General features: G+C 32.3%; 1 protein-coding gene across 1 annotated transcript; it reads left to right on the forward strand.

Annotated features, from left to right (window-relative positions):
* The first annotated feature begins 120 nt into the window (after window positions 1-120).
* LOC128187338 (cleavage and polyadenylation specificity factor subunit 5-like) lies at window positions 121-19503 on the forward strand. Its single transcript, XM_052857748.1, has 7 exons — window positions 121-276; window positions 4427-4627; window positions 5498-5561; window positions 5684-5773; window positions 6096-6171; window positions 6663-6777; window positions 19309-19503. The coding sequence occupies exons 1-7, from the start codon at window positions 164-166 to the stop codon at window positions 19328-19330; spliced, it is 681 nt and encodes a 226-aa protein (XP_052713708.1). The 5' UTR covers window positions 121-163; the 3' UTR covers window positions 19331-19503.
* Window positions 19504-26748: the final 7245 nt, after the last annotated feature.

A 26748-nucleotide genomic window follows, 5' to 3' on the forward strand; every position in this document is an offset into this window, starting at 1 on the left:
TAAATATTTTAGAGGGTAAAGTAACATAAACACATGTCCAATCAATATTTTTGATGATTATAAATGGAAATAAATATCGTATTCCGGAATAAGTCAACCGTTTTTAATTAGCATTTTTGATTTATATGCAAGCGCACTTGTTACATTGATCATAAGCGGGACAATGACCACACACGGCAGAACTAGTGGCTGGCCAAAAGGAACAAATCCAGTGTCTTATGCAGCTAAATATGGCATAACGAACCCTTCACCTACGTTAGATCGCCCGATCAATCTGTATGTATTCATATAAACTGATGCATTTTTGCATAACTATATTTGTTAGGGGTATTCTTTGCTCGTAATCATCTACACTGACTACAGGGAGATGCATCAACTGATCAAGCATTTGCCTTGATCATATATCATTTATATATACTTTGTATAATGTACTTAGTATTCCCATACTTTGTATAATGAATGTTTCCTCTTGATTTCAAGGTTTGATTTAGGTCATTTGAAGTCTCTAATACACAGGTTGGGTACCAACCCCAGTTTGGTGGTTTGAGTTCCATTTGATGGTTAAATGCCTAAATGATATACCTATTTTACCTAATAAATGGGACGCATTTTTCGTTCAACTCAGATTACGTTTTTTTGAGATAAAGCGCATCATGTTAACACGAAGAGCCGTGAACTTGAAAAAGTTGATTTTTTCTCCAACAAAATTTTTTTTTGCGTGTCATTTTCAAGTCAAACACATGCTAAAAATGAATGTTCTAAATTAATTAAAAAGAATGGGATTGTATGCAGAACCTTTTCCAGGTGTGTATAAGACCTTTAAGAAGGCAAAATTTGATGAGACAGAGTAATTTTACATGCATTGTTTACAGAACAGTTCTAAGTTGAAAACTATCACTGCACCGAAGTGCAATTTTTTATACATGCTGAAAGAATTACACATTTAAGAAAAAAGGATGACAAAATAGCTAAACCAAGATACCCTGATAGCATAATAAAGCTCTAATTCAAACTATATAGCTTAATCAAGAGATTATACTTGGCCTGTATTATTATGGCGTCGAGCGAAGCTCGAAAGCCATCTAGGGATCGTACGTCCGGAAGTTACATTTTTAGGAGCCAAACAACTCAAATGAGTGCAAAGTTTTTGTATGTGTTTGTAGAAAAATAGATGACATACTTCAATTTCGAGCAGAACTGTACGTCAACAAAACAAGTTTTCAGATTCGAAATGGTTGCCGTCTTTAAAAATGTTCACATTTTATTGAAAACAATATGTCTCGGTTTCAGCGGATGAATACACTAGCACCGAGACACATGCGATAGCTGGGCTTACATACTCAATTTGGTTATGAAATGTACTAGCCTGCAACATAGATTATTATGTATCCATATAGAAAATTGACAATGCACAAATGTTTGATCTTGTAGAAACAAAACTTCCTAATCGAGCGATAAGTACATCTACAACCAAAAGTTATTTTAAACCAACTAGTGAACTACTTTCACTTTGTAAACAACGTGAATGGGTGCTTTCTTTTATCTACCCCTGATCTTTTCGGCCCGTGTCATTTGGACCCTTGTGAATTTTAGATGAAATTGATAATAAGAGACAGAGTGGTTATCAGCATTATACAATATATAGAATTAAACACAATAATAATATTAATATTTATTTCCATATAAATAGAGAGAAAAAATCTAAAAAAATTTTTAACTCCTAAGATATTTCTATAAACTTAAATTTTCAAGCGAAATTCAAAACTTTTTAAGAATAAGGTGAGCAAATTTGTAATGAATTGTAATTTTATTAGTTAGGCCAGCATTTTTTGAAATTTCGATTTACAAACCCGCCGACCCCATTTTTAAAAAAATTCAAATAAAAATAAAAGGACCTGAACTAGCTATTAATTTTATTTTTTCCTCCGACCCGAAATTTTCTTTCTGGTAAAAATAAAAATAAATGTTGATGCAATCACGTATGTGTAGTCTGAATTATTGTTATTCATGCATTGATTAAAAAGACCAAGTTCTTTCCGATCAAGTCACAGGCACTAGAAGTCACAAAAAAACCACCATAGGGCCTACTCCTGTTTGCTTTCGTCCAACCCTACAATTTACGACCCTATTAAGTTTTGTGATCGGCAACTTAGCCAGAATTTCCTCAAGAAAGAGAAGTTGAAGTCTTTTTCTATCACAATTCCGTAAATTTAAAAAAAAACAAGAAAATGATAAGTTACTTTTTTTCAAAACATTTTTGCAAAATAGATTCTAAAATAATCATAATTTAACCGTTTGGAAATAGATCCTCTACATAACGGTTGTAAGTGGGTCATAGGGTTGGACTAATAACCCTAAACACACTGAACACAGGAGTCTTATGACTGAAGGAAAGAGAATGATTTTATTTGTCATTAAGCTAACAAAATAACGAAACATTTCCTTTATTAAAGGTATAATTACATAAATAAATAAGATTTTAAAAGTTAGTTAGTCTTTTTTAAATAAAAAAACTTGTATGATTTTTTACTGACATTTATGGACATGCTTCTAATCCAATTTATGTTCAGTAACAATATTTTAAATTTTGAATTTGTGAATAGCATTGTTAATTTAATCAAATAAATGATTTCTCAAACTTCTTCCTATTTTTCTGCAAGGAAGAAGTGAAAACTCCCTTAATTTTTTTTGTCTTAATGTATATGTACAGTATGTACTTGTATATATATATATATATATTAAAAAAACCTTCGTTTTTATACATGAATGTACAATATATCAACACAAATTTTCAGTGCCCATGGATAAAATATGTTATGATAAGAACATCACCAACAACCAGAATTACTTATATATTTTAAAAAATGGCAGCTCCTGGACACGTGTTCTTATTTTAAAAATAAAAAAAAATGTTGTTGAAAAATTGTTTTATTTTTATTTTTTTTCTCGACGGACGAATTTTTCAATTTTATTTTTATTTTTTTTCCCTCCTCCTCACCAAATAATTTGAAAAATATTTCGTAAATCTAAAAATAAAAAAATGCTGGCCTTATGTGATAAATAACATTTTTTATTTTTTTTAAAGTTGACTAATTTTTTTTTTTTTTTTATTTTTTTTTAATTTTCGATAATTTATGAAAAAAATACCAGCTTTTGAACTTGGTCATTTTTTGGCAAAATATTGCATATAGGGTACCCTCATTGTACGGATAACTCCTCCTACAGTTTTCAAAATAGGAAGTTGTTCTTTTGCAGATCAATTAAACATATATCAGAGGTATGCATATTGCTAGGACTTTGATTTTCGATAATTTATGAAAAAAATACCAGCTTTTGAACTTAGTCATTTTTGGCAAAATATTGCATATAGGGTACCCTCATTGTACGGATAACTCCTCCTACAGTTCTCAAGATAGGAAATTTTTCTTTTGCAGATCAGTTATACATATATCAGAGGTGTGCTTAATTCTAAGATTTTGGTTACCGATAATTTATGAAAAAAATACCAGCTTTTGAATTTAGTCATTTTTTGGCAAAATATTGCATATGGGGTACCCTCATTGTACGGATAACTCCTCTTACAGTTTTCAAGATAAGAAGTTGTTCTTTTGCAGATCAATTATACATATATCAGAGGTGTGCATATTGCTAGGATTTTGATTACTGATAATTTGTGAAAAAAATACCAGCTTTTGAAGTTAGTCATTTTTAGCAAAATATTGCATATAGGGTAACCTCATTGTACGGATAACTATTCCTACAGTTTTATAGATAAAAAGTTGTTCTTTTGCAGATTAATTGTACATGTAATAGAGGTGTGCATATTTCTAGGATTTTTATTTCTAGTTATTTATGAAAAAAAAAATACCAGCTTTTGAACTAAGTCTTTTTAGCAAAATATTGCATATGGGGTACTTTATTTCACTGGATATGGGTTGACATGGATTATGGATACAGTTCGCATATAAAAAGAAAACGCGGTTAGCTGTCAAATTTACAGCTTTTCACTTGTTAAAAAAATTATTTAGGTTTTTACTCTTCAAATTAACTTTAACTCGACGCCATTGTGGCCCTTCAGGCCTTTGATTATTGTATTGAAATGAATAGCATCAAATAATGACCATTTATCGACTTCTTTTTCAGAGCCTCATTTTTAATTCTGTTAAATGTGTAAAATTAAATGCAAGAGCATTACCTGTCCTCTATCAAGAGGACAGGTAAAGCCTTCATCTACCTCTCTTCACCAACCCTTGTTTTTAGATTCTGGAAAACTCGTGTGAGTTTGGGAAGAGAGGTTAATGAAGGCTTTGCCCGTGCATTTCTCTAAAGAGAAAATAATTTTTTTGGCTTATTGCTCATGGTAGATAAAGGGAAAAGAATGACAGCAAAGTCAGCAATATAAAATTTCTAACTTCTGCATTTTCAGGTACCCATTAACAAATTACACATTTGGAACCAAAGAGCCATTGTATGAGAAGGATAGCTCAGTCCCAGCACGGTTTCAGCGTATGCGAGATGAGTTTGAGAAGATTGGAATGAGGCGATCTGTTGAGGGAGTGTTAATTGTACACGAGCACGGACTTCCCCACGTTCTCCTTCTACAACTAGGGACCACATTTTTCAAATTGTAATTTTTTTTTATCATTGATAGCTTTGGAATGCATATAGTTAGCTCATCCGAAACTTATGTAGCTTGTCTCTGTTAGTGTTCAAATATTTATGGTTATCTGTTGCTCAGCCAAGTAGATAATTTAAAGGGACTTGGACACGATTTGAGATCAAATTTTTTTTTTAAAATTTTTTATGTATAAAATGGTTAACTGGTGCATTTTAAATGATTGACAAAAATATTGAATGTTAAAGTCAAGTTACAAGCGAGATACAGAGGTAAGAACTGATTGTTATGTAAACAAAGCTCGAGTCTTATAGCTGTTTACAAAAAATGTAATGTAGAGAATTACCATTTCTTAGACAAAATGATATGTAAAAAACAATTTAAACTAATTCAGTATCTTCATAAATACTATTATCAACAAAAGAAAGATACATTTGATTGAAACTTACACCAATACAACACAAATGTAAAAAATGACAATATTCGAGCTTTGTTTACAAAACAAAGAATTATGAACTCTGTATCTTGCTTATAACTTGATATTTGACTTTGAAATTTTGACATTATAAACTTCTATATTTATTAATATAAACATTAAAAATGGAAAAATAAAATTAGAAAATTTTAAGTCAAATCGTGTCCAAGTCCCTTTAAGCTGTAGTTTGTGTAAGCAATGGAAAGTACATGAATAAATGGGATAACATGCTTATAGTTTTATCATGAATATTATTTTATTTCAAATACCATGAAGACTTTATACTACAAGCTTTAATCAGGTGACTTACATGTACTTGCAGATAACTTTCAATTTATATTTACATTATTACCATAAAATCTTTGTTTCATTTTATAATATCTTTTGAATGCTTGTGTATACTTCAGACCTGGGGGAGAGTTGAATTCAGGCGAGGATCAAGTAGAAGGCTTGAAAAGATTATTAACAGAGGTAAATGTAGTTAAGATTGAAAAAAAAACCCATAATAATGAAGATTCCCTGACTTTGTATTATATAAATGACTAAAAGACTGTTTTAACATAAAAAAAACCCCAATGTTTTAAATTATTTAGACCCTGGGAAGACAAGATGGTGGGACTATGGAGTGGGTAGTGGAGGATACTATAGGGAACTGGTGGAGACCAAACTTTGAACCCCCACAGGTGAAAAAAAATCCAATTTGAAAAGCTTAAAATTATGAGAGTCAATTTGTGTGCTAAGAAAGAGTTTTATTGATTGAAACTTTCTGATGTCTAATCCTTAGAAATGTTTGATACCTCTTGAATATCTGGAATTTGTTTGTATCGTAGATTTTTTATGTTAAAATATGTGAACTATATTCACAATGATCATATGACATGTGAATCAACAACTAAATCTGTGGCTCAATGGTATCATGGAGTGGCAATGCAACAGTTCATCTTAGTTATTATGTTGCTATAATCATATCAGTTTGTAATGTCAGGCTTTTATATTTCCTTTTAGTACCCTTACATCCCAGCACACATCACAAAACCCAAGGAACACAAAAGACTTTTCCTTGTACAGCTACCAGAAAAGGGTGAGTACCTGAACATTAGTGTTGACTGGGATCACTTATCTCCTGGATCATGATGTTTAAAAATAGAAAATATTTGAAAAAAAAAATAACATCCTTGGCACTGCTGCATTGTGTCAAATACTTCCGTATTTATTATTTTTATCGCCCTTTAAAAAGGAAAAGAGCTCATTTTCTTAATTTTAATTTAAAAGAAATAAAAATTGATTTATTTCCCTGTTCAAATCTTGAAATAAAAATTAAAAATATAATGCTTGCTTGCCACTTTGTATTTCAAATTTTTGGCCAGAGAAAATATTTTTTTAAGCTGCCTTTATACAGAAGTATTTAATAGTATTTCTTTATGTAGATGGTCAAGTCTTTTTAGAGTTTAGGGAACAGAAGATGTTGATCAAAGTTTATTCTGTCAAAAATTATCTATTAATTCATGTTTTAACCCAGCACTTGTTAGCAGGAGACATTAGTAATGAAAGATATTTGATTCTTTTTCACAGCATTGTTTGCTGTTCCTAGAAATTATAAACTTGTGGCCGCCCCCTTGTTTGAACTATATGACAACAGTGCAGGATATGGGCCAATCATCTCAAGTTTACCTCAAGCTCTAAGTCGGTAAGTACATATATCGTGCACATGAGCATAGCTCTCTTCAAGTTGTATACATGTATCAAATGGTAGAAGCTTAAGAATTGATTTCTTCCATATAATATTTCAAGCAGAGCTAACAAATCATAGAGTTTAATGCAATTTTCAATATTAAAAGATTGCCTCTTAACAGAGAAATGACCTTTTTAAATCGGAATTTTTTAAAGATCCAAGAATGAGTTGATGTGTTTTGTTAGAGTTACTTCTCTTGGACCTCAAATGTCCACAAATCATGAATAGCGATATCCTTATCTTATTATCCCCTTTGAAAAGTGAAAGGATTTTAAATGCCTTTTCATACTAATGCTTTTATTTTTATATACCTATAGTAATGTATGTTTCAATGTTTCATTGATTATCAAGATAGAACTTAAAGGACATATTCAGAGGCAACAGAATTATTTTTATTATATCGTTTAACTTAGGTTTCTATAAAATTTGATTTAAAATAACACACACTTTAAAGGTTTTTGATGGGCCCAGTATATTGATGAAGAGTGCAATAGGTATACAACTGTTTCTGGATAACATGCTTGGTTTACAGTCACTTTTATTTTATCAGTGGTTAATCAGTCCAAATATTTTTGCACTGTAAATTGCAACTTTTTAAGACATGTGGAACTGTAGCTCCCAAGTCAGCCATCCAAATAATGATTGACCTATTGTTTAAAAAAATCATTTTTGCGTAAATTCTTCAACTTTTCATCCGTTATTTTAAGTCTCCATAGAAGGTTTTTTTTTTTCACCCTATATAAGTATAATAAGCAAAAATGGTAGTCATATGAAGGAAAACATTTATATAGCAATTTCACTGTACCTATTACATGTATTATGAATTTGTTATATAAATATAATGAATTGTAGATACAGGGAAGTAAATCCACTGATCCTTAGGACTTTGCAATTACTGAGTATTCAGTATTACTTTAAAATCACTGGACTTTTATTCATGTGACGTGAATCAAACTGTAAAACTACATAGAAATTAAAACCATTTCAACAGGAGCTTGGACTTTTGGTAGTTGTGTCAAACAGCAATGTGATGTAGGCATGTCTATTTCATCATTGCTGGCCACTCAGCCATGGCTCTTTGAAATCAGCAAGATTTGTCTGGCTTTTGGAATAAGATAAGCAATCTATGCATATTTCACTTGAAATTAGTGTCATTTTGAACTTGTTTTGATACATGAAAAAGATAGTCCAACTAAAAATCCATGGTCTTGTTAAAATAGTTCCAAGTTGTTTATCTGGCTAATAGAGAGTGGTGTTATTTTTTATCATATACTTCAACTGTTCCTGAAGGTTTACCATGGCCATGAGGTTAAGTGGGTTTTTTTTGTGATCTGAAGCAATTATGCCAGCCTTGCATACAGAACTATTTTAAAAATATAAAAAAGGGGACTAAATGACCTGTACACAACTGACCTTGACCTTACTCTACACTCGATTATTTTTGCACCATTTTTTTTTCGGCTAAATTTCGCCGAGTCACAGTTGTTAAAGATTTGCCAAGATTTGAGGTTGCCTACATTAGAATTCCCCTGAACACAGTTATGGTTGAAGGAATGTGATTTGCAGTTTGCAGCTGCTTAAAATTTGAGCACTGTTAATGAGGGCAAATTTGGCAAATTTTTCCAAGCAACCAATTTAACATAAATTTTCATTGATCGTATAAACCGACAATCAAACATTTACTGACCCATGTTTTGGTATTTAATTGAAAAATTATGAATGGTAGGGGGAATAAAAAAGTGACAAGAATTAAAACAGGGTAGATGCACCTTGTTTCCAACAAACATCGGAAAGTTTTGTTTAATGCCCTGTCACACCAAGCTGCGTCCCCATGGCGTGTTCACAGTGTTGTAAATTTCTTGGATTCGCCGTAAGATTGCAAGAAAATTCAGAAAAAATGTAGTTTTATTTGGAAATTTTACAAGTGGAGTTCTGAAGGCGACCGAGGCGTTCTTACGGAGCTCCCGCGGCGTGTAACTGCATTTCCACGGAGTTCTACTTGGTGATTAAATACGCTCTCGCTGAGTCTCCGCCGAGCGCTCATGACGTGCTAGGAGTTGTTACAGCGCGTCCACGGCGTGCTCTGTGTGCTGACTGCACAAGACGTTCTGTACTTCTTTGTAGGTTAACATTAATTTGTAAAATTGTATGGGAAACAAACAAGAATTTACAACTAGTAAATAAATGATTAAAAAATCGTTTTGATTTTATGAAAAGGTACACTGTAATTGAAACATAACTACTTCTTACCAATTTATGAAGGACTAGAACAAAACTCTTAGAAGTTAGGTCTACAAAAAGATCCGTTACTAGTTGTTAGAAAACATTGAAAAGATGTGAAAACATCAGAACCAAATGGCATGAATTCAATCTACGTCCATTGATAGGTCTTGGAATATTAGCAAATGCTACTTTTTAACTGGGTTTTCCAATGGAAAAATCCGATTATTAAAATGGTGAAAATGGCGGGCGGGTGGGCGGGCGGGCGGATGCCAAAAGGGTACCCTCATTGTACGGATAATCCTCCTACAGTTTTAAAGATAAGAAGTTGTTCTTTTGCAGATCAATTGTACATATATCAGAGGTGTGCATATTGCTAGCATTTTGATTTCCGATAATTTATGAAAAAAATACCAGCTTTTGAACTTAGTCATTTTTGGGCAAAATATTGCATATAGGGTACCCTCATTGTAGGGATAACTCCTCCTACAGTTCTCAAGATAGGAAGTTGTTCTTTTGCAGCTCAATTGTACATATATCAGAGGTGTGCATATTGCTAGGATTTTGATTTCTGATTATTCATGGAAAAAAACCCAGCTTTTGAACTTAGTCATTTTTTGGCAAAATATTGCATATAAGGTACTTCATTTCACTGGATACAGGTTGACATGGATTATGGATACAGTTCACATAAATGAAAACCCAGTTTGCTGTCACATTGACAGCTTTTCACTTGTTACATAGTCATCTACATCCAGTTTCATAATTATTACATCGCTTCCTATTGTACAACAGCCATTATTCGAGTTTTCGTGGTCTTGAAGACAACGCACTAGAAACGCCGTGGGAGCGCGGAATAAACGCTGAGGGAACGTCACGAGAACACAATGAACGCAGCAACAGCTCGTTGGGGTTGCTGTGTAAATGCAGCCAAATGAAAAACAACTTGTTCAAACGCTGTGGATGTGCAGTGAGAGCGAGATAGAGATGCAGTGAGATCCCATAGGACTCCATGAGGTCTCCATGCAAGCGCAATTGACTTGTCACTTCATCTTCACTGCGTTCCTTGAGTGCACCGACGGAGCTTTCGTGGCGCTGTTGGAGATCTTACGGCGCTGTCACGGCGACCTCACTACGCTTTTACGGCGTGTTTATCAGAAGGCAGAGCAACGGCATGTACTTTGTGCATGTTTAAAGTGCGCGCTGTCGCATGGCGTTCTAAAATGTTCAAGGCGATCGCACCGCGACAGACGAAGATGCCGTTGCGTTGTTAAGGCGCTGTAGGAGACTCTACTGCGTTTACCTTGGCGTTTTACATTATTTAAGGTCACAGCGGGATTGCTGTGAGGACGCAGCTCTGGTGTGACAGGGGTTTTACATGTGTCTGTAGATGAAGAATTTATTTGGTTATCTTAAAATCTTCATCTCTATTGGACCCATGTTGTAATTTTGAGAATAAGAAACTATTTTCTTTTCATTTTAACATTGTGTTGATCAGCGCAGTTTTCATGTATCTGGTATAAAGTGGCCTAGTTTTAAAATAAAGTAAATGCAATTCACTGTTTTTAAGTTTCTTTATTTTTCCCATCAAAATTTTAGGCTATTTCAGAAACACAGAAATTTGTCCTTGAAGAATGTCTTAGTTCATTTAGTATTTTCAAGTAATCAAATCCTGTAGACAGTTTGAAATTTAACTCATTTAGCACTACCAATGTAATAATGCTTAGAATTAAACAACACTTAACCTGTAAAATAGAAAACAAACTGAGAACTCCTACATGTGATTAAAAAAAGTACTTCTCCATACATGCACCTGCATGTGAATTTGAATTCCTATTAGGATGATGAGGTTATGTGGCAATTAATGGTTAACATCTTCATTTGGGTTATATTGAATTCAGTGTGCAGTCATCCAAGTTGAATTTCCTGAGATTCGAGTGTTCAGCAAACGCTATACAAAAGATTTCTTGAATCTGAATCCCAAGAAGGAAAAAATTAATCTAGAAAATATTAATTAGAGCCATTTAAGCTGTGAGTTTTGGGGAAAATGCCCGATTCTCTGAGCCCTCATGATTACGACCCCCTGGTCCTTTTTCTCACTCGAGTGACTCAGACGTTCTTAAACGCACCAGTCTATTGCCAGGAACGAAAGTGACAGACCATTCTCGTTTTTCTAAATTAGTGAGTGTGTGCTGATTTCGATAATTATGAAAGAACAAGTCTTTGTGCCGTCTCCCAGAGCTGACAAGGGTGAGGCGTAATGAAGGAATTATAGCTCATCTGCATACAATGAAAAGATATTGTAACATTTTACATGGCTTAACAGTTGTGACTCATTACGTACCCATCTGGCAGTAAATGTTTGTGCTCTCAATGTTTTTTTTTCATTCCGGGTCCTTTATTTTGTTATATTTCTCTTACCATTATCCTATTTCGGTGTTTGCTCCTTTAAATTGCATCAGTAATTAAGAATAATTACTTTGATAATTAATCAAATTGATCTTTTTTTTTTTTTTTAAGAAGTTAAAATGTTTTTTCTTTGTTTTTGAGACTGGTCAAGGGTTAAATTTGTGTGCCAAATTTTTAAGACAAATATTAAGATAAATATTAAATATTAAGATAAACAAAATAAATCACACAAATTGAAATAAAAAAAGGCCATAAAAAGTTTTTTATGGAGAATGCCTCATTTCATTGAATATTCTTACTAAATTAAGATCTCAAATAACAATAAATTTATAAAAAAAAATTTGTTGTGATTTAACAATTTTTATACAATGAAACATTTGATGTTTATTTTGTCTCTATTTAGAAACCTAATGTATTGTTTTAGAAAAAAAGTATTTAACATTAAGAGACAAAGAGATACCCTTGCATACATTAGACTCCTTGGATTGTTCATCCATCGTATTTTGGGAATCCCAAACTTAGACATGTATCAGGTTACTGGAATAATTAAAATGAAGCCGTCGTTTAAAAAAAGAATCCTTTCCCCCCAGAGCGAAAGTCATCTTTCTTGTAAGAGAAACAAAAAGCGAGTTTGAATGAGTCAGCCATCTTAGGGTATTTGTCTTTACAGCTGAGCATTGTCAAAAGACACAATATCCCATAAATTTCTACAAATCATTTTGCAGATAATTTCCTTTGTATGCAAATCAGGCGAAATCTTTTTTTCTTTCTCTCTTTCTGAAGAGCTGAAGTCACTCATGGAAAAGCAGAATTTCTGAGGGTGCAAAGATTATGAATCATTTTCCTTAATTAAGAATTAATACAACAGTCTTCTTGATTGAGATAATTGAACATCCTTTATTGAAGCCCACCAGCCTGCCGCCTTGCGCCTCACGAATCTTCTTGGCTGGCTTCTTTCTTCCTCAAGTAATCAGACACTGAGGAATTATGGGTAATTTGTGTCAAGGTTGGGTAACACCTGGGAAACATTCCATTGTCATTGACAGGTAATCTGCTCAGGTATCCCAATCGGTAATTGACAGGTGATTAATGTGGAACATACCTGTGGATGATTCAAAATAAAGATGCTGATACAGAATGATGAATAGAGTGAAGATTTTGATTGTTTTAGGTAGCGACAGGCCGATTGTACATTATCTTTCAACATTTTCACTGCATATGAAATTTTTTTTTTTTCACATCATAGCAATAAATATTGAAAGTGGAAGAAATTTGCATAGATATACAACAAAATGTTAAGAAATTTTGCAGGTATTTTCCTTTGATATTAGACCACAGTTGTGCACATTACTTATTGAATTTAATTTTTCTGTCTCTGAATTGGTGACTCTTTCATTGGAAAATAATGATCCTGTAACAAAATCTGTGTTGTAGGTAAAAATATAAGAAATTTCAGAACGATTGGTTACCATAGTACTTTTCTATCAGTGTTTTGTTTAATTGGACTAATTTTATCATACGATATCAATTTAAACTTTAGTTTGAAAAAAAAACAGCAACAAAATATTCAATATACTTGTAGTGAATTCAACCACAGGATGTTGTCTTTTGAGATATTTGCTAAAAGTATATAAAACTTCTGATAGTAAATTTAATATGACATTTTAAGAGCTTTCATGCTATAAATGTTTATTCAGTATTTACGGTACCTGGTATTTGCCAATATAAACTTAAATAATTTAATGAGATAAACCCCAGATATTTGGGAAATCCCCCCTCCCCAATAAACTCTGCTGTGGTTTGGGGGTTGGGGGGGGGGCATGATGCTACATATAGTAGCTTGTTTGCCCTCAATCACCTGAGCTGTAGTGAGGTATAATTGTCTAATTGTTTTGATGCTGACAGCAGCAGAGTCATCTGTAATAGAGCAGAGAGATTTGCCATGATTACCGCACATTAGCCTTGAATGATTACCTGATCATGACAGCTGGCAAATACCTGAGCTGGCTCAGGTAATTGTTATGATACCTGTAGAGAGGCAGGTAATGTTGCAAGGAAATCAATACCAGCTCTGCACTCAAGGTGGGCAAAGCAGACTGCCTGTTGCTTTTATGAAAATAAACTGTAGTTCATAATTAGGTTTTTAGGCAGCCAAGTTTATACCGGTCTGTTTGTAAATTCTTGCAGACAGAAGAATTTAAATTCAAATTATTTTTAATATAATATTATAGGGATAGTCTTGAGTGTACTGATTCACATGTGTACATGATAAGATATGATACTTCATATTTATGGTACACTGGTACATGTACTAGGTGATTAAATGATATTCAATAAATTATTACAGGGATAGTCTGATATTACAGGGATAGTCTGATATTACAGGGATAGTCTGATACTGTTTAACATGTAGACCTGATTTTATATGATACTTGACACCAAGCGGTAATAAAATAAGCCATTGTACCATTTTATTAAATTGAAATTTTGTTTTTTTAGTATTTAACTATATTCATGCATCTAAAAACATTCAAGTAATATCTAGATTACATTAAAAATCAAGAAAGACTATTGGTCTTGCTCAATGGTCCATTTTAATTTGGTTTCCTATAAATTTCAATTAAGAAAATGAAATTGCAAGAATTTAAAGTGGAGAAATATTAAAATAGTTGATCACATTCAAAGATCTCGATGGTCTAAGAGATTGATGTAAATATGGCGCTTGGGATGCTAAAAAGAAAGGTTTAATCCATTTTATAACCAGGATTGTAATATTAAGACAACATCTTTTAATAGTATTCTCCCAGGCCGCACCCCTCCTTGTTTCTGTTGAGTCTCCAACCTGTTATTAAGACATCTTTGTCATCGCCTAACAAAGACAAGTCATTCGGTGACAATTTATAATTTCTCGACCTTCCTCTTGGCTCCTTTGTTAAGCGGGAACCTCTGTCAATCTGAATTAAGCCAACGCTTTTCCATTTCTTTTCTTGGGGAACTTGGGGGTTGGAGCCTTGATTTTTATCTGGATACTTTATTTTTTCTTTTCTCCTTAAATAGATTCTAGTTTAAATCATGAAATGATGGTTTGTACTTACAGACTTGACATGCTGTAAACCCCAATAATTTAAAGTATGATGATGTTTAAATTTTGGAATTGTATCTCGGAGACATTTAACAATACATGTATTAGACATTAGGTTTCCCCTAGATATATCCCAATGGTATTTAGTAACAAATTTTATAACTAGTCAGGAAATGATATTTCAAGTCTGCTTGATATAAATCAAATTTTGGTTTAAACTCTAGGAATTTGAACTGTTGTGGATGTACCAAGTTAAGCCAATATTAATAGACTAAGATAAATATGACCCTAAAAATCACAGCTAAAAATCAACTTGATTTTTAATGAACTAATTGAACCGGTAGTAGGTTATGTGTATACATATAAACTATTTGGTGGATACATACCAGTGTTTAAAATAGAAGAACATTGTACAGGTTTACCAGTACAATCTTATTTCAGCCAACTAATATCAAAGATTTGAGCTTTTTAATATAGATGTTTCTGAAATTCTTGCCTACAGTAGAAACATTTGTTAAATGAGACACACACAGCACCCTCAACCTCCAGACATCATTGAATCTACCCAGATTAATTTGTCTTGAAGACACTAATGACCATGTTGAATCTTCTCTATCAAATTAGCCTAGATTAATAAAAATTGCAGCCTATAGGGCTGACATTTTGACCCAAGTTCCACTTTCTCTGAACAGACTTTCAGGTCTGTCGACTATTTAGTTAGAAGCTGGATAATTACAGGTGTCATACATTGAATAAATTATTCAGAGGTCTGCAGTCCAGCTTGACCTCTCTACTGAAGAGGTTCTTAAATGTCAAATTTAGTCTTGGAATTACACTGTAAAGATAATTATTACCACTCAGGTAATATGAGTGAAAGATATTTTATAATTTTAAAAAGTTCTTTTTTTCTTACTTGTGATTCATCTGTACACTTGTATATCTGATATTGGGCAGTAATCTGAATTTTCGTATACTGGTATAATAAAATAAATTTACTTGTCTTATCTCCTTTTTTATTAATTTTTGCTCCCATTAACTTTGAGATAGAATGTTTTACCTTTTTTAACCACCAAAATGTTGAAATTTATCTGATGATTAACATTCTTAAAAAGGATTGGTCAAGAGTCATGTTTTGGCTGTGGAACTTAAAAGCCAGGAGTCATGCAAATTATATCGGCTTAATCAAGAAGCATTTGTATGGCTGCATGTTCACATTGACCTCTTGCTTCTGTGACAAGCCAATCTAGACTTCTGTTTAGAGAGTGCTGGTCACTCGTCCTGAGCTGACCAGCAAAAGTTGCTCCAGGTGAAAGATCAGATGGACACAATAGGGGTATGCACCCTTGCTCACCCAGCGGACAGCAGATGTGCGAGTTCACGTGTTGACCACTGGTCAACAGTTCATCCCAGGACGGCTTGCTCTGGTCAGTGTTTGAAGGGAAGGATCTCTGTCAGACTCCATGCTGGAGTAGTGTCAGATTTTAATCCTAGATCCTCTCATGTTCAATTTCTTAATTTCTTGTTTTAATGTATAAGCTATACTATTGATATATTGATTTCTTGGTATGGACCTTTTTTGACAAGAAATGAGTTCATTTTTGCAATGTCACAATTTTAAATGTTTTATTTCTCTACTTTCCTGGGAGAATTGTGAGGTTTTTTTCTACTCACATTAGAGTCAATAATACATGATCTAAATGGTTCCTCATACATGTATATACTCAGAAGGAAGCATAGAGTCATGTTACATAATCTCCAATTAGCTTCCAAAAATCTTTGCATTGGAAATATATAATAAAGAGACTGTTAGGTGAAAGCTGCTGCTGATAAATTATTTCGGAATCAAAATTTCCATAATGGCAAAGTCAATAAGAGATTTCTATTTCTGTTAGTGGGCAGTGTCCGTCCATTCAGTGCTGGCAGATGACCAGTGGTCACTAGCGGGTCATTTCAGGTCTCACCTGTTGTACCTGGAGCCTGGTGAGTGCGGGGTCAGTTCAGGGTAAGCCACCTGTTTTCGACACTGACCACTACTGTGGTCAGCTTGAGCTTTGTCCTCACAAGGTTCCAAACCTAGGGTTATTTTAGGGTACCACCTGCAGTAAAGGTGAGAGGTTGTATAAATCTATTTGGTTATTCAAAACTAAAAATAAAATATCAAAATAAATATTTTGTTTGTAAATAAATTATAGCTTCATCCCAAAACCATTAGAAAATATTCACATTGTATATGGTACATAAATTGAACGCATTTGGTATTGTTTGGAGTTCTCTTGCCAAATTTGAAATTTTTATGGCTAAAGTGATTTTTTTCCTGGTAGTTTGTGGCTACATCTTGTCTTGGAATAAGTTACTATGATGCGTCATGGTGCACCATTTAGGAAGAGTGAAGCAAAAAGTGCCCTTTGTTTAATTTAATGGTGTTACATCAGTGAGAAAGGGAAATAAACATGATAATAACCAAGCTGAATCGGTAACCTCACTTGGAAATAAAGTGATAAATCTCTATTTATTGTTGTGCATTTTAATGGATTTAATAGTATTCCCCTGCTGATGGGTGAACCATTTAATGATATCATTAGAAACTCACACCATATAGGCCAATCATTGTAAATCCAAACATACCAGGATTTTGCTCTAAGGAAGTTATTCGACTTGATTTACGGATGAACAAATGAGAATCCTAAATCGAAAAGTCAACAGTTTTACATGTGTTGAAATAAAATTGAAAATGAAAATTGACATAATCGAAGCTTCTTGAAGTTGAAGCTTGCGTAATTATTGCTTTAAGTAACTGTGTGTTCCATCACGTATAGCGTTGTGATCGAGTTAGTAGGATGAATTATTAATTCTGTTTTGTGTTCTTGATTTGTGGCAAAATTCAAGAAGAAGAACAGGAGATGTATTTTAATGGGGGTTGATGGGAGAAAATTGAATTTTCTGCTTTAATTTAAATTACTAAAGGAGTGCTTAGGAACATTCAGCTTTCATCCAGTTTTGAGATCAAATAATTTTCTCCAGTTTAGCATAATCGTAACGATTTTCAAATTTTGGGTTTTATTTTTTTTTTGCAGGAATGAATATACTTCCATTGTTTAATTGGCATAACTTGATAATTTTCCAGATCTCTCTCTAATGTGATGAAAGAACTTGAAGAGTTAGCACATTTGCATGATTTGATTTTCTTGCTTGCAGTCTCTTAATAAGATAATGAATGATTACATCTTTGAATAACCAATGATTTGAGATGCTTTTATGGACATACATTTGTACTTTTGAACTGTTTAAATTTAATAATATTATAAAAATTATCGTAAAGCTAAATCATAAGAAAGGTGTTGCTTTATTTTTTCTTCATTTCTTTTAACTGAGTTAATATAAATAAAACGTAACATAAATAAGAAGGAAAGTTAAAGAAACTCTGCTGAACTTGCAATTGTATAAATACTCATTGAAAGTCATTCACTAAATAATCTGTTGGTCATAGATAACATCACACAGTATGCAAATGATTTCAGTTTACTGGTAATTAGACAGGAATAAACTTATAACATCGTATCAGTAGAGGTTAAATTCTTTACACATAAAATTAGATGGGAATAAACTTTCAAAAACAGATACATCTGTTAGTATTAACTTCTACATGTGATACACTGATACAGTATTTACAAGGGTTTGTCATATCCTTCGCTGAATCTTATTGAAACTAGATTTGGATTCAGATACTGACTGAGCCCCAGTAGAATCAACACGGAACACAAACTATGCCACAGATGGCCCCCACACTCTGGGACTGGCTGCCGTTGGCAGCGATCTCCAGTAGTCACACCGAATAATTCAATCATCGGTCCCACTCCATTGCAAAAACCCCTTTTTAGTGTTCACCAATAGCATCACTGGTGATACGTAAAACTGTGGTATTCAACATAAATCAAACGCTGCACAAAAGAAATCATTGTGCAATCTCCCATTCTGATGAAATCTTGGCTCTGTGATTGATATTATGGAAAAGGTCAAAGTAGGGTCACTCGACTGATTTAATTGATGTTAATTGCATGTTGCAGCCTCTGTAATTGAAGCTTTTGTGTTGCTTGTTTGGATATTTGAAGTTCACAGGGAAATATAGTTGTTTTATTTTATTGTTATCAGATTTAATTTATGTTGTAGAATGATAAGACTTTATTTTGTAACATTAACCTTTGATAATGTTTTTTTTTTTCATCCCAGTTTAATCATAATTAATTTATGCTATTTTTGTAGTGTTCATTTATTGATTTGGGTAAAAAGCTATAATGTTGAATTATGATTTTTATTATTGTAATGCAAATTATATCTGCTATCAAATTGGTTCCCATCTGTTACAATAAACTAGTTCTGTTGAGCCAAGTAAGAGGTGTTAAAGTAGAGTGTTTTGTTTCAAAGCACATCATGGCAATAATTTGTTGAATGTGTTCGGATGGCATTGTGGCATTTAATGCCATATTGAAGTAGTTTTGAAGTGTAACATATTTAAACTGTTCAAGATCAAAACAATTTGATTTGTTAATATAAGGAAATCCTATGAGATTTATACAATTTCGATTGCAAAATGTCCTTCACTGGAGTTTGGGCACTAAGGGTTTGGTTTTTTTTTAAAAACATACATGTATATAAAACAACAATTACATGTTGTTCATTAATTATTGTGATTTTGGGTGATGAATTTAACCTGTAATCATATTTTATGTAATTTGATTTGCATTCTAGTTTTAACCCAATTTTCTCTTATTTTACAGGTTCAACTTCATATACAATTGAGTGGGAAGATGTGAAGAACTGTACAACAATATTATTGTGACTTTTTTTATTACTCTGTCTGTAATACTGTCAGCTGTGGCTTGTCAACTTTGTATCACGATCATATCATCATATAATTATATGATTCATCATGTCGAAAATTTCATTGAGGAATAAAAAAAATTTCAAACATTTTGCTTTTGTTTCAGTTGACAGATATGCCTTCAACGAAAGAAGACTGTATTTCTAGTAGTTTATATTTATTTTTAACTGGTAGCAAAGCTACATGTATTTTTTTTTCAACTTGGCAGCTAAACTACTTGTATGTAGTTAAAGTAATTTTTGCAAGAATGCATGGATCACTTCTTTATGAAGTGTTATTTACACATGTTCTCTGGTTTATTTTAATTCTTGAAACACACCATGATTTCAAGACAAGGCTAGCAATTTTTTTTAGAGACTTTGTATGACCATTAAACGGGTCAGTTCACATGTAGCCCATATTGGGCAGATAATTATACATTAATGCATATAACTAAACAGTAAAGATCTTTTAACTGTTTAAAAAAAACTTTTTAATATTGAAAAATATTTTTGTTTTCTATTTTTATAGATACCAGGGCATATTATACCCTTTTGTATTATTAACCTACTGGGTATGAATTATTATTTTTCCATGAAAAAAAACAGTAAAAGAAGAGAGGAATTAGACAAGCATTTGTAAAGTGAATACAAATGTACATTGTGTTTAGATTACCGGGACATTTATTTATGTGTGTGCATTAATTACTTGTTTCCAAATGAACTAATATGTGATTTTCAGAAAGTTGGCACAAAATTTAATTTAATTGGTTAATTGTTTTAAATTTGATTTTCTCAACATGTTATGGAAATTATATGTGATACTATGCAGGAAATGATAAAAAGCAACCAAGGTAGCATTAGCTGAACTTAGTGAAAATCTGGAGAAAATAGATCATTTTTGATACATCCGCTGATATTTTCCCTACATTCAGACACATTGTGAATCATCAGACCAATTTCAGCCAACGCAAGAAAACACCATCTTTTGTAGATACTTTGGGCATTTGATTTTTAAAAGTTAAGCGAAAAAGAAAATAAAGATCAATAAATAAGTGGGTGGAAAACATGATTAAATATTGCATGATTATTTTCTTCTGAATGGAGACATTTTAAATCAAATGATGGCATCAATTTCAACCTTGTGTTCAGGACCTTTTAGCTTAGATATTTTTTTCTGTGTTGATTTTTCTTAAACTATTGCAAATCTTACAGCTCTCCTTGCTTCATGATTCACTCATTTCGGAGAAGGGTTTGATAAAATCATAATTTTGTTCAAAATGGTAATTATTCATGTCTTTCATGCAACAACATATACCATCTTTAATTATTGAACTAGTTCGGTGCTGGTATTAAGAAATATTTTGTTAGATGATACGTCATGTGCGGATCGGGGGGGGGGGGGGGGGGGCTGGTTGTGCACGGAATTTGACTCAGAGGAGCCTTAATTCTAAAATCTTTTAGGCTGATATTTCACAAGCAGCTGGCTATCATAATTTTATATAGTTAGCTCGACCCCCCAGGAGCGACTGTCTTAGAAACGGGAAATAACCGTCCTTCCAAAAAGCTATCGAAATGCCTTTTATCCAATTGAAAATTGCATGGGGCCCATGTCTCGATAGCACTGTCTTCTTAAGCTTCTTAAACATGCATGTCTAAAAGTGAAGTTCTATATCTGCATCAGACCCACAGGCCATATTTTTCAATTGGTTTTAAACGTTTTACTAAAAGCCAAATAATCTCGACGGGACATAAAACCAGTAACGATCATTAAATCGATGGTTTCATAAAGACCTTGTTCATTCTTACATTAAAAGAAAAGAACATTTACATGAATGTTAAAAAAAAAGGTCCAATGTTTTTGAAATAGTTTGAAGCAGTTATAACCGTACGCACCCTATTTTAAAAATTACTTTTGGATAGAAAAAAAAATATCTGTTCAATAATACGCCATATTATTTACCTACATGTATAAGTATATTCAATATCAGCAAATGATTTCATTGCTACTCTTTAAACATGATGTAAACAGGTCTGGTTATACAAACAAACAAGGCATATATATGACGCCATCATTTCTATCGGAATACACAATAAAATTAACTACACGTTTAGTTCAAAAGTTTAAAATCCGCTGAGGATTTTAGAATATTTACCTTTTAAAGAATATTTTGAAAATTTCTTTTCTGACCTAATACCTTACAAAATGAAACGTTTTTAGAATGGGATTGTCAGATTCGGAATAAATCGTGCTTCGCATTCAGTGTTTTACGTTTAATGTTTGAAATCTAACAATTTAAACTTAACTAAAATTATAGTTTGTTAACATTTTTTGTTGCATTTTTAGAGTTAATTTTAAACTTTAAATATAAAAGGCCCTATGAACTTTACGCATCCTCATGTTTTGTCATTACAAGACACCCCCGTTTATTTCATTAAATAGATTCACCTAATTATAATATCCAGTTTAAAATATATCAAATGGTTTTCCAATAAGTTCATATTCTAGCATTTGATGTAATAAGTCAGATCTGTTAGCAGTTTTCCCGAATGATGAATTGTTCTGTCTTTTAAAAATCAAAGACAAAATGAAGTCAGTACGTGGTTTTACAATGATATGATATTGTATGATACGATATTGTATCATATCATGATACGATATTGTATTATAACATGATTCAATATATTATCATGTCGAATTATTAAAACACAGTTTGTATTTTTCAATTATTAAATCTAGAGCATAAAAGAGACACATTGAACAGCGTTTGAACCATGCTTACGCCATTGAGCACATCCAGTACAATAATTAAATCACAAACTTTTTTATAATAACGTATGATATATCCCCTTTAAATTTTTGTATAGATAACATATAGATATATTGCTGATGATGACTGAAGGACAATTCCATTTGCGTATGACACATTCGTCGAACTTCCGAAAACAGTGCATGATTCGAAATACCTCAAATGACAGTTCTAGTAAGCGCTGCAGAGTCAATCTAGACGGAACTCAAACTGATGATAGCGGTAGAGTCGTTTCATTCGTAGATATTTTGTACTTTGCATAACGACACTTCACCTCAAACTTTCGAAAACAATAATTAGAAATTCCTCAAATCACTGTACTCATGGTACTATTAACCGCTGCAGAAACAATCTCGATGGGACATAAAACAGGAAATAATTCTTTAAATCGATTATTTCACTTGTTAATATTTTGTACTGTGCATATCGACACTTTACCTCGAACTTCCGAAAACAGTGATTCAAAATACCTCAAATCACTGTTCTATTAACCGCAGCGAAAACAATCTCGATTGAACATAAATCAACTAATAATTATATCAATTGTTTCATAAACACCTTGTATATTCTTACATGTAAAAAAAGAACATGTACATGAATGAAAAATAAACTGGCTAACGCTCAATGTTTTGGAACTCAAAAGTTCACAACCCGCCAAAGATTTTGAAAATGTTTACCTTTTTATGAATATTTAAAAAAAAAAAAATTATGATCAAATATCTCTGCCCCTTGTGTGCAAGTCATTTTTCTATCAAATATGTCAACATGCAAGATAAATATGTTGACATGAAAGATAGTTATGTCAACATACAACATAACTATGTTGACATGCAAGAAAATTGAAATGTAAAATAAATTATAAAAAATCACAAATATCGCCAACATGTGACATCGAAGATGCTAGATACGCTACTTATTGATGTCAACATACAACTTATTCATGTTAACATGCAACTTCTTTATGTCGACATGCAACTTCTTTATGTCGACATAAAACTTAGTTATGTTAACATGCAAGATAAATATGTTAACATGCAACATATTTATGTCGACATGCAACTTAGTTATATTGACATGCGAGATGAATATGTTGACATGCAACATATTTATGTCGACATGCAACTTAGTTATGTTGATATACAACTTATAAGTTGCATGTCAACATATTTATCTCGCATGTCAACATAAGTAAGTTGCATGTCAACATATTAATCTTGCATGTCAACATAAGTAAGTTGCATGTTGACATAAATAAATTGCATGTCGACATAAATAATTTGCATGTTGACATTAATAAGTTGCATGTCAGCATATTGATTTTGCATGTTAACATAAATAAGTTGTATGTCGACAGAAAAAGGTGGCATTTAGCATTTTAGATGTCACAGGTGGGCGATATTTGAGATTTTTTGAGATTTTGTATAATTCTTATCTGATTGCAATTTTCTTGCATGTCTGCATAATTATGTTGCATGTTGACATAGTTATCTTGCATGTCAACATATTTATCTTGCATGTCGACATATTTGATAGAAAAATAACTTGCACACAAGGGGCAGAGATATGCCACCATGAATACTGTACAAAATGACAGAGACTTTTTTTCTTAAAATGGTATAAAATCTGGTTCGGAATAAAGCATGCTTAACCACAGTTGTGCAGCTAGGACCGACGTATTTGCATTAAAGTAATTGGCACTTGAAACACGTTGATAGATATATTAGGAGAGCTAAACTTTGTTGCGCTGAATGATTCACATTTATTATTTGAAATTCAACTATTTGAAGTTTAAATTGATAAATTTTAAACTTTTGATACTAGTATACAATGTAACTATGCATCTTTTGTCATTTCAAGACACTTATCCTCCCTCCCCATTTTTCATTACCCAGACTCGTCTGTGAAATATCCAAGGTCTCAAATCTGTCAAATAGTTTTAAAAATAATCAACTTTTTATCTAGCATGAGATGTTATGCAATATATCGGATGGTCTTGCAGTTTTCTCGGATGATGAAGTGTTTTCTCTTTTAAAAAAATCTTCCATCGATATTAAATGAAGTCGAGACGACATTGTTTTTGCAAACGGTTTAACAACATTTCTTTGGGACACTAAACCAATGGCGAATTAGAAATTAAAGCAAGTTTATTGTGTATTCGTTGTTGGCATATTGGGTTTTTAAATTAAGATATTGTTTTTGAGAGGAATGTCTGGACAGAAATCGAGAAGGAACTTCATGCATTACGTGATATTTATGGCGAATTTCATACTCTGTGTTTGCCGATTGATTCACTTCATTTTATAATTATGCATGTATACACTCACTTAAAATGAGTGACAAAAAGTTCGGGAAAACGTTGCATCAATTATGGCACGTCAGTGTATATATGTTTATTTTTACTAATTATGTTTTTTTACAGGCAGTTTTTTAAAAAATAGGTGGGGTCTGAAAATACATATAAAGAAGAGGGAGAAAGTTTTTTCTCTGAACAAATAAAACATTGTTATTTTTCTTTTCGAAAAACAATTGAAATTAAAATTTTATAAGAAATTACTTGAAGTAAATGGCTTAATTAAGATCAGCAAGATTTCTGATAGTAATCGTTGCAATTAATTGGTAACGAACGCGTAGAAAACTAAACAATCGTTGAAAGTTGTTGGGATTGACTCTCAACTTGAAATATCCATCTTAAATGCGCTATCCCTGGATTTACTCATATATGACGAAAAAATTTCATTTCTAAAATTAATGTGTCTCAATAACTTATTATGGTTCCAAAGACGTTATATTACAACTTAAAGCAAGGGAACCATAATCGGAGACAGTGGGGGTTTTCTGTAGATGTGTGTATGTGGGAGGGTGGAGGTCAAGGTTTGATTTACTTTCATTGATTACGTTATCTGGATTTTTACTTGGTTTTAATGGTGAAACATTTTTGTTAAGGAGGCTGAATGGTCAACAAATTAACCATCAGATCTGTCTTAAACTTTAAGATATTGTTTATATATATATATATATATATATATATATATATATATATATATATATATATATATATATATATATATATATATATATATATATATATATATATATATATAAACACACACACACACACACACACACACACACACACACACACACACAATTATCACACACACACAATTATTTAGCAAAGGAAAAGTCCACGTATTTCACTTTTTATATTTGATTATTTTCTACATTTTATTACATTTTATATTGAGTTCTTCTATCAAAGGAGAACAAAACAGTCTAAAAATGGCCACAACCATTGAACCCTCTTAATATCTTAATTCTAAATCAATCAGCCGATCAAAGTACTGATGATTTTATATTGCTGCAAAAGCGTTATCTTACGGCAATTCTAGATCTGTGGATTACTTTAAACTTAATAACAAAAATGAAACTTACACAAAGCATTGAATAATTCATTTACTGTGGAAAATAGAGCCAATATTTGTTCTGAATGAAAATAATGTAATTTTGCGTCAACCAGAGACGGTAAATAACATTTCTCAAGAAAACATGAATGAGAGTTTATATATAAACCATGCAATTTTACGGTAAAATTTTCTGACATGAAATATGCAGCTCGTATTGCTTTTAAATGAAAGAGACTTTTTGGGTCTTTTGAATTCTTAAGGTTTTGTAGTATTGCTTTACTTATGTCTGCAAACACTTTTATTCCGTAATAAAGATTGAAAAATGAATCTACTTCAAAACATTTGTAATTTGGTTACATTAGAGAAAATTTGTTTTAAAAATTAAGAGAATTTTTTTTTATTTTAATACATAGTGATTTGAGCTCAAAATTTTTACGACCTATAAAGATTAAATCGCGTGCAAACCGAGTATTAGTCTTTGAAGTAAACATATTTCAGTGTTTTAATTGCTATACTTTGAACCATTTGCTAGTTTTATTTGATACAGTGAATTGTCATATAATTATCCATCATGTCGTCCATCTATCAGTAATTTCTTCCAATGATCTGTCTTAAGGATAAATCGTCTTGGAACAATGCAACAGCTGCCCAATATAAGTTGACTGGACTTATAGAGCGTTCGTTAAATATTCATAACTCGGTGACAATCCAGCTTCCTTCGCCGTAATTAACTTTCAAGGAGCTTAAGTGTTAAAAATCAGAACACAATTCCTTAAATAAAGAATGCGAAAAGATCAAATTAAGCGATTTTCGACGAATGTATGAATAATTTATTGAAACGAAGAGTCCGGCTCGGACATCTCACACAAGACAAAGGCAGCTGCGCATGGACAGATAGTTTCTTTAATATTAAATGTTCTTTCAAATTAAACCGTATCTTCCTTGGCCATGTGCCTATTGTATTCGTAAAAATTCTATTGTCGGTACATTTATAATAATGATATTTCTAGCATTGACAGGCGCAGCAGGCCTGCAGTTTTATTTGCAATTAACAGTGCAGTATTTTTCTGGACATCTCTCATCTTATTGGAATGAGTTTGAAAAGCCTTGAAAAGAAACCATTTCAAAAATTGCACCGGACATT

This window comes from Crassostrea angulata, chromosome 6 (genome assembly GCF_025612915.1).
Source record: "Crassostrea angulata isolate pt1a10 chromosome 6, ASM2561291v2, whole genome shotgun sequence".
In the NCBI taxonomy this organism is placed as follows: domain Eukaryota; kingdom Metazoa; phylum Mollusca; class Bivalvia; order Ostreida; family Ostreidae; genus Magallana; species Magallana angulata.

Excerpts from the sequence above, each read along its gene's own strand:
- LOC128187338 (XM_052857748.1), top strand. The coding sequence starts at position 164 with ATGACCACACACGGCAGAACTAGTGGCTGGCCAAAAGGAACAAATCCA. Across the intron at positions 5,774-6,095 it reads CAAACTTTGAACCCCCACAG|TACCCTTACATCCCAGCACA; the intron begins GTGAAAAAAAAT and ends ATTTCCTTTTAG. Across the intron at positions 6,172-6,662 it reads TGTACAGCTACCAGAAAAGG|CATTGTTTGCTGTTCCTAGA; the intron begins GTGAGTACCTGA and ends TCTTTTTCACAG.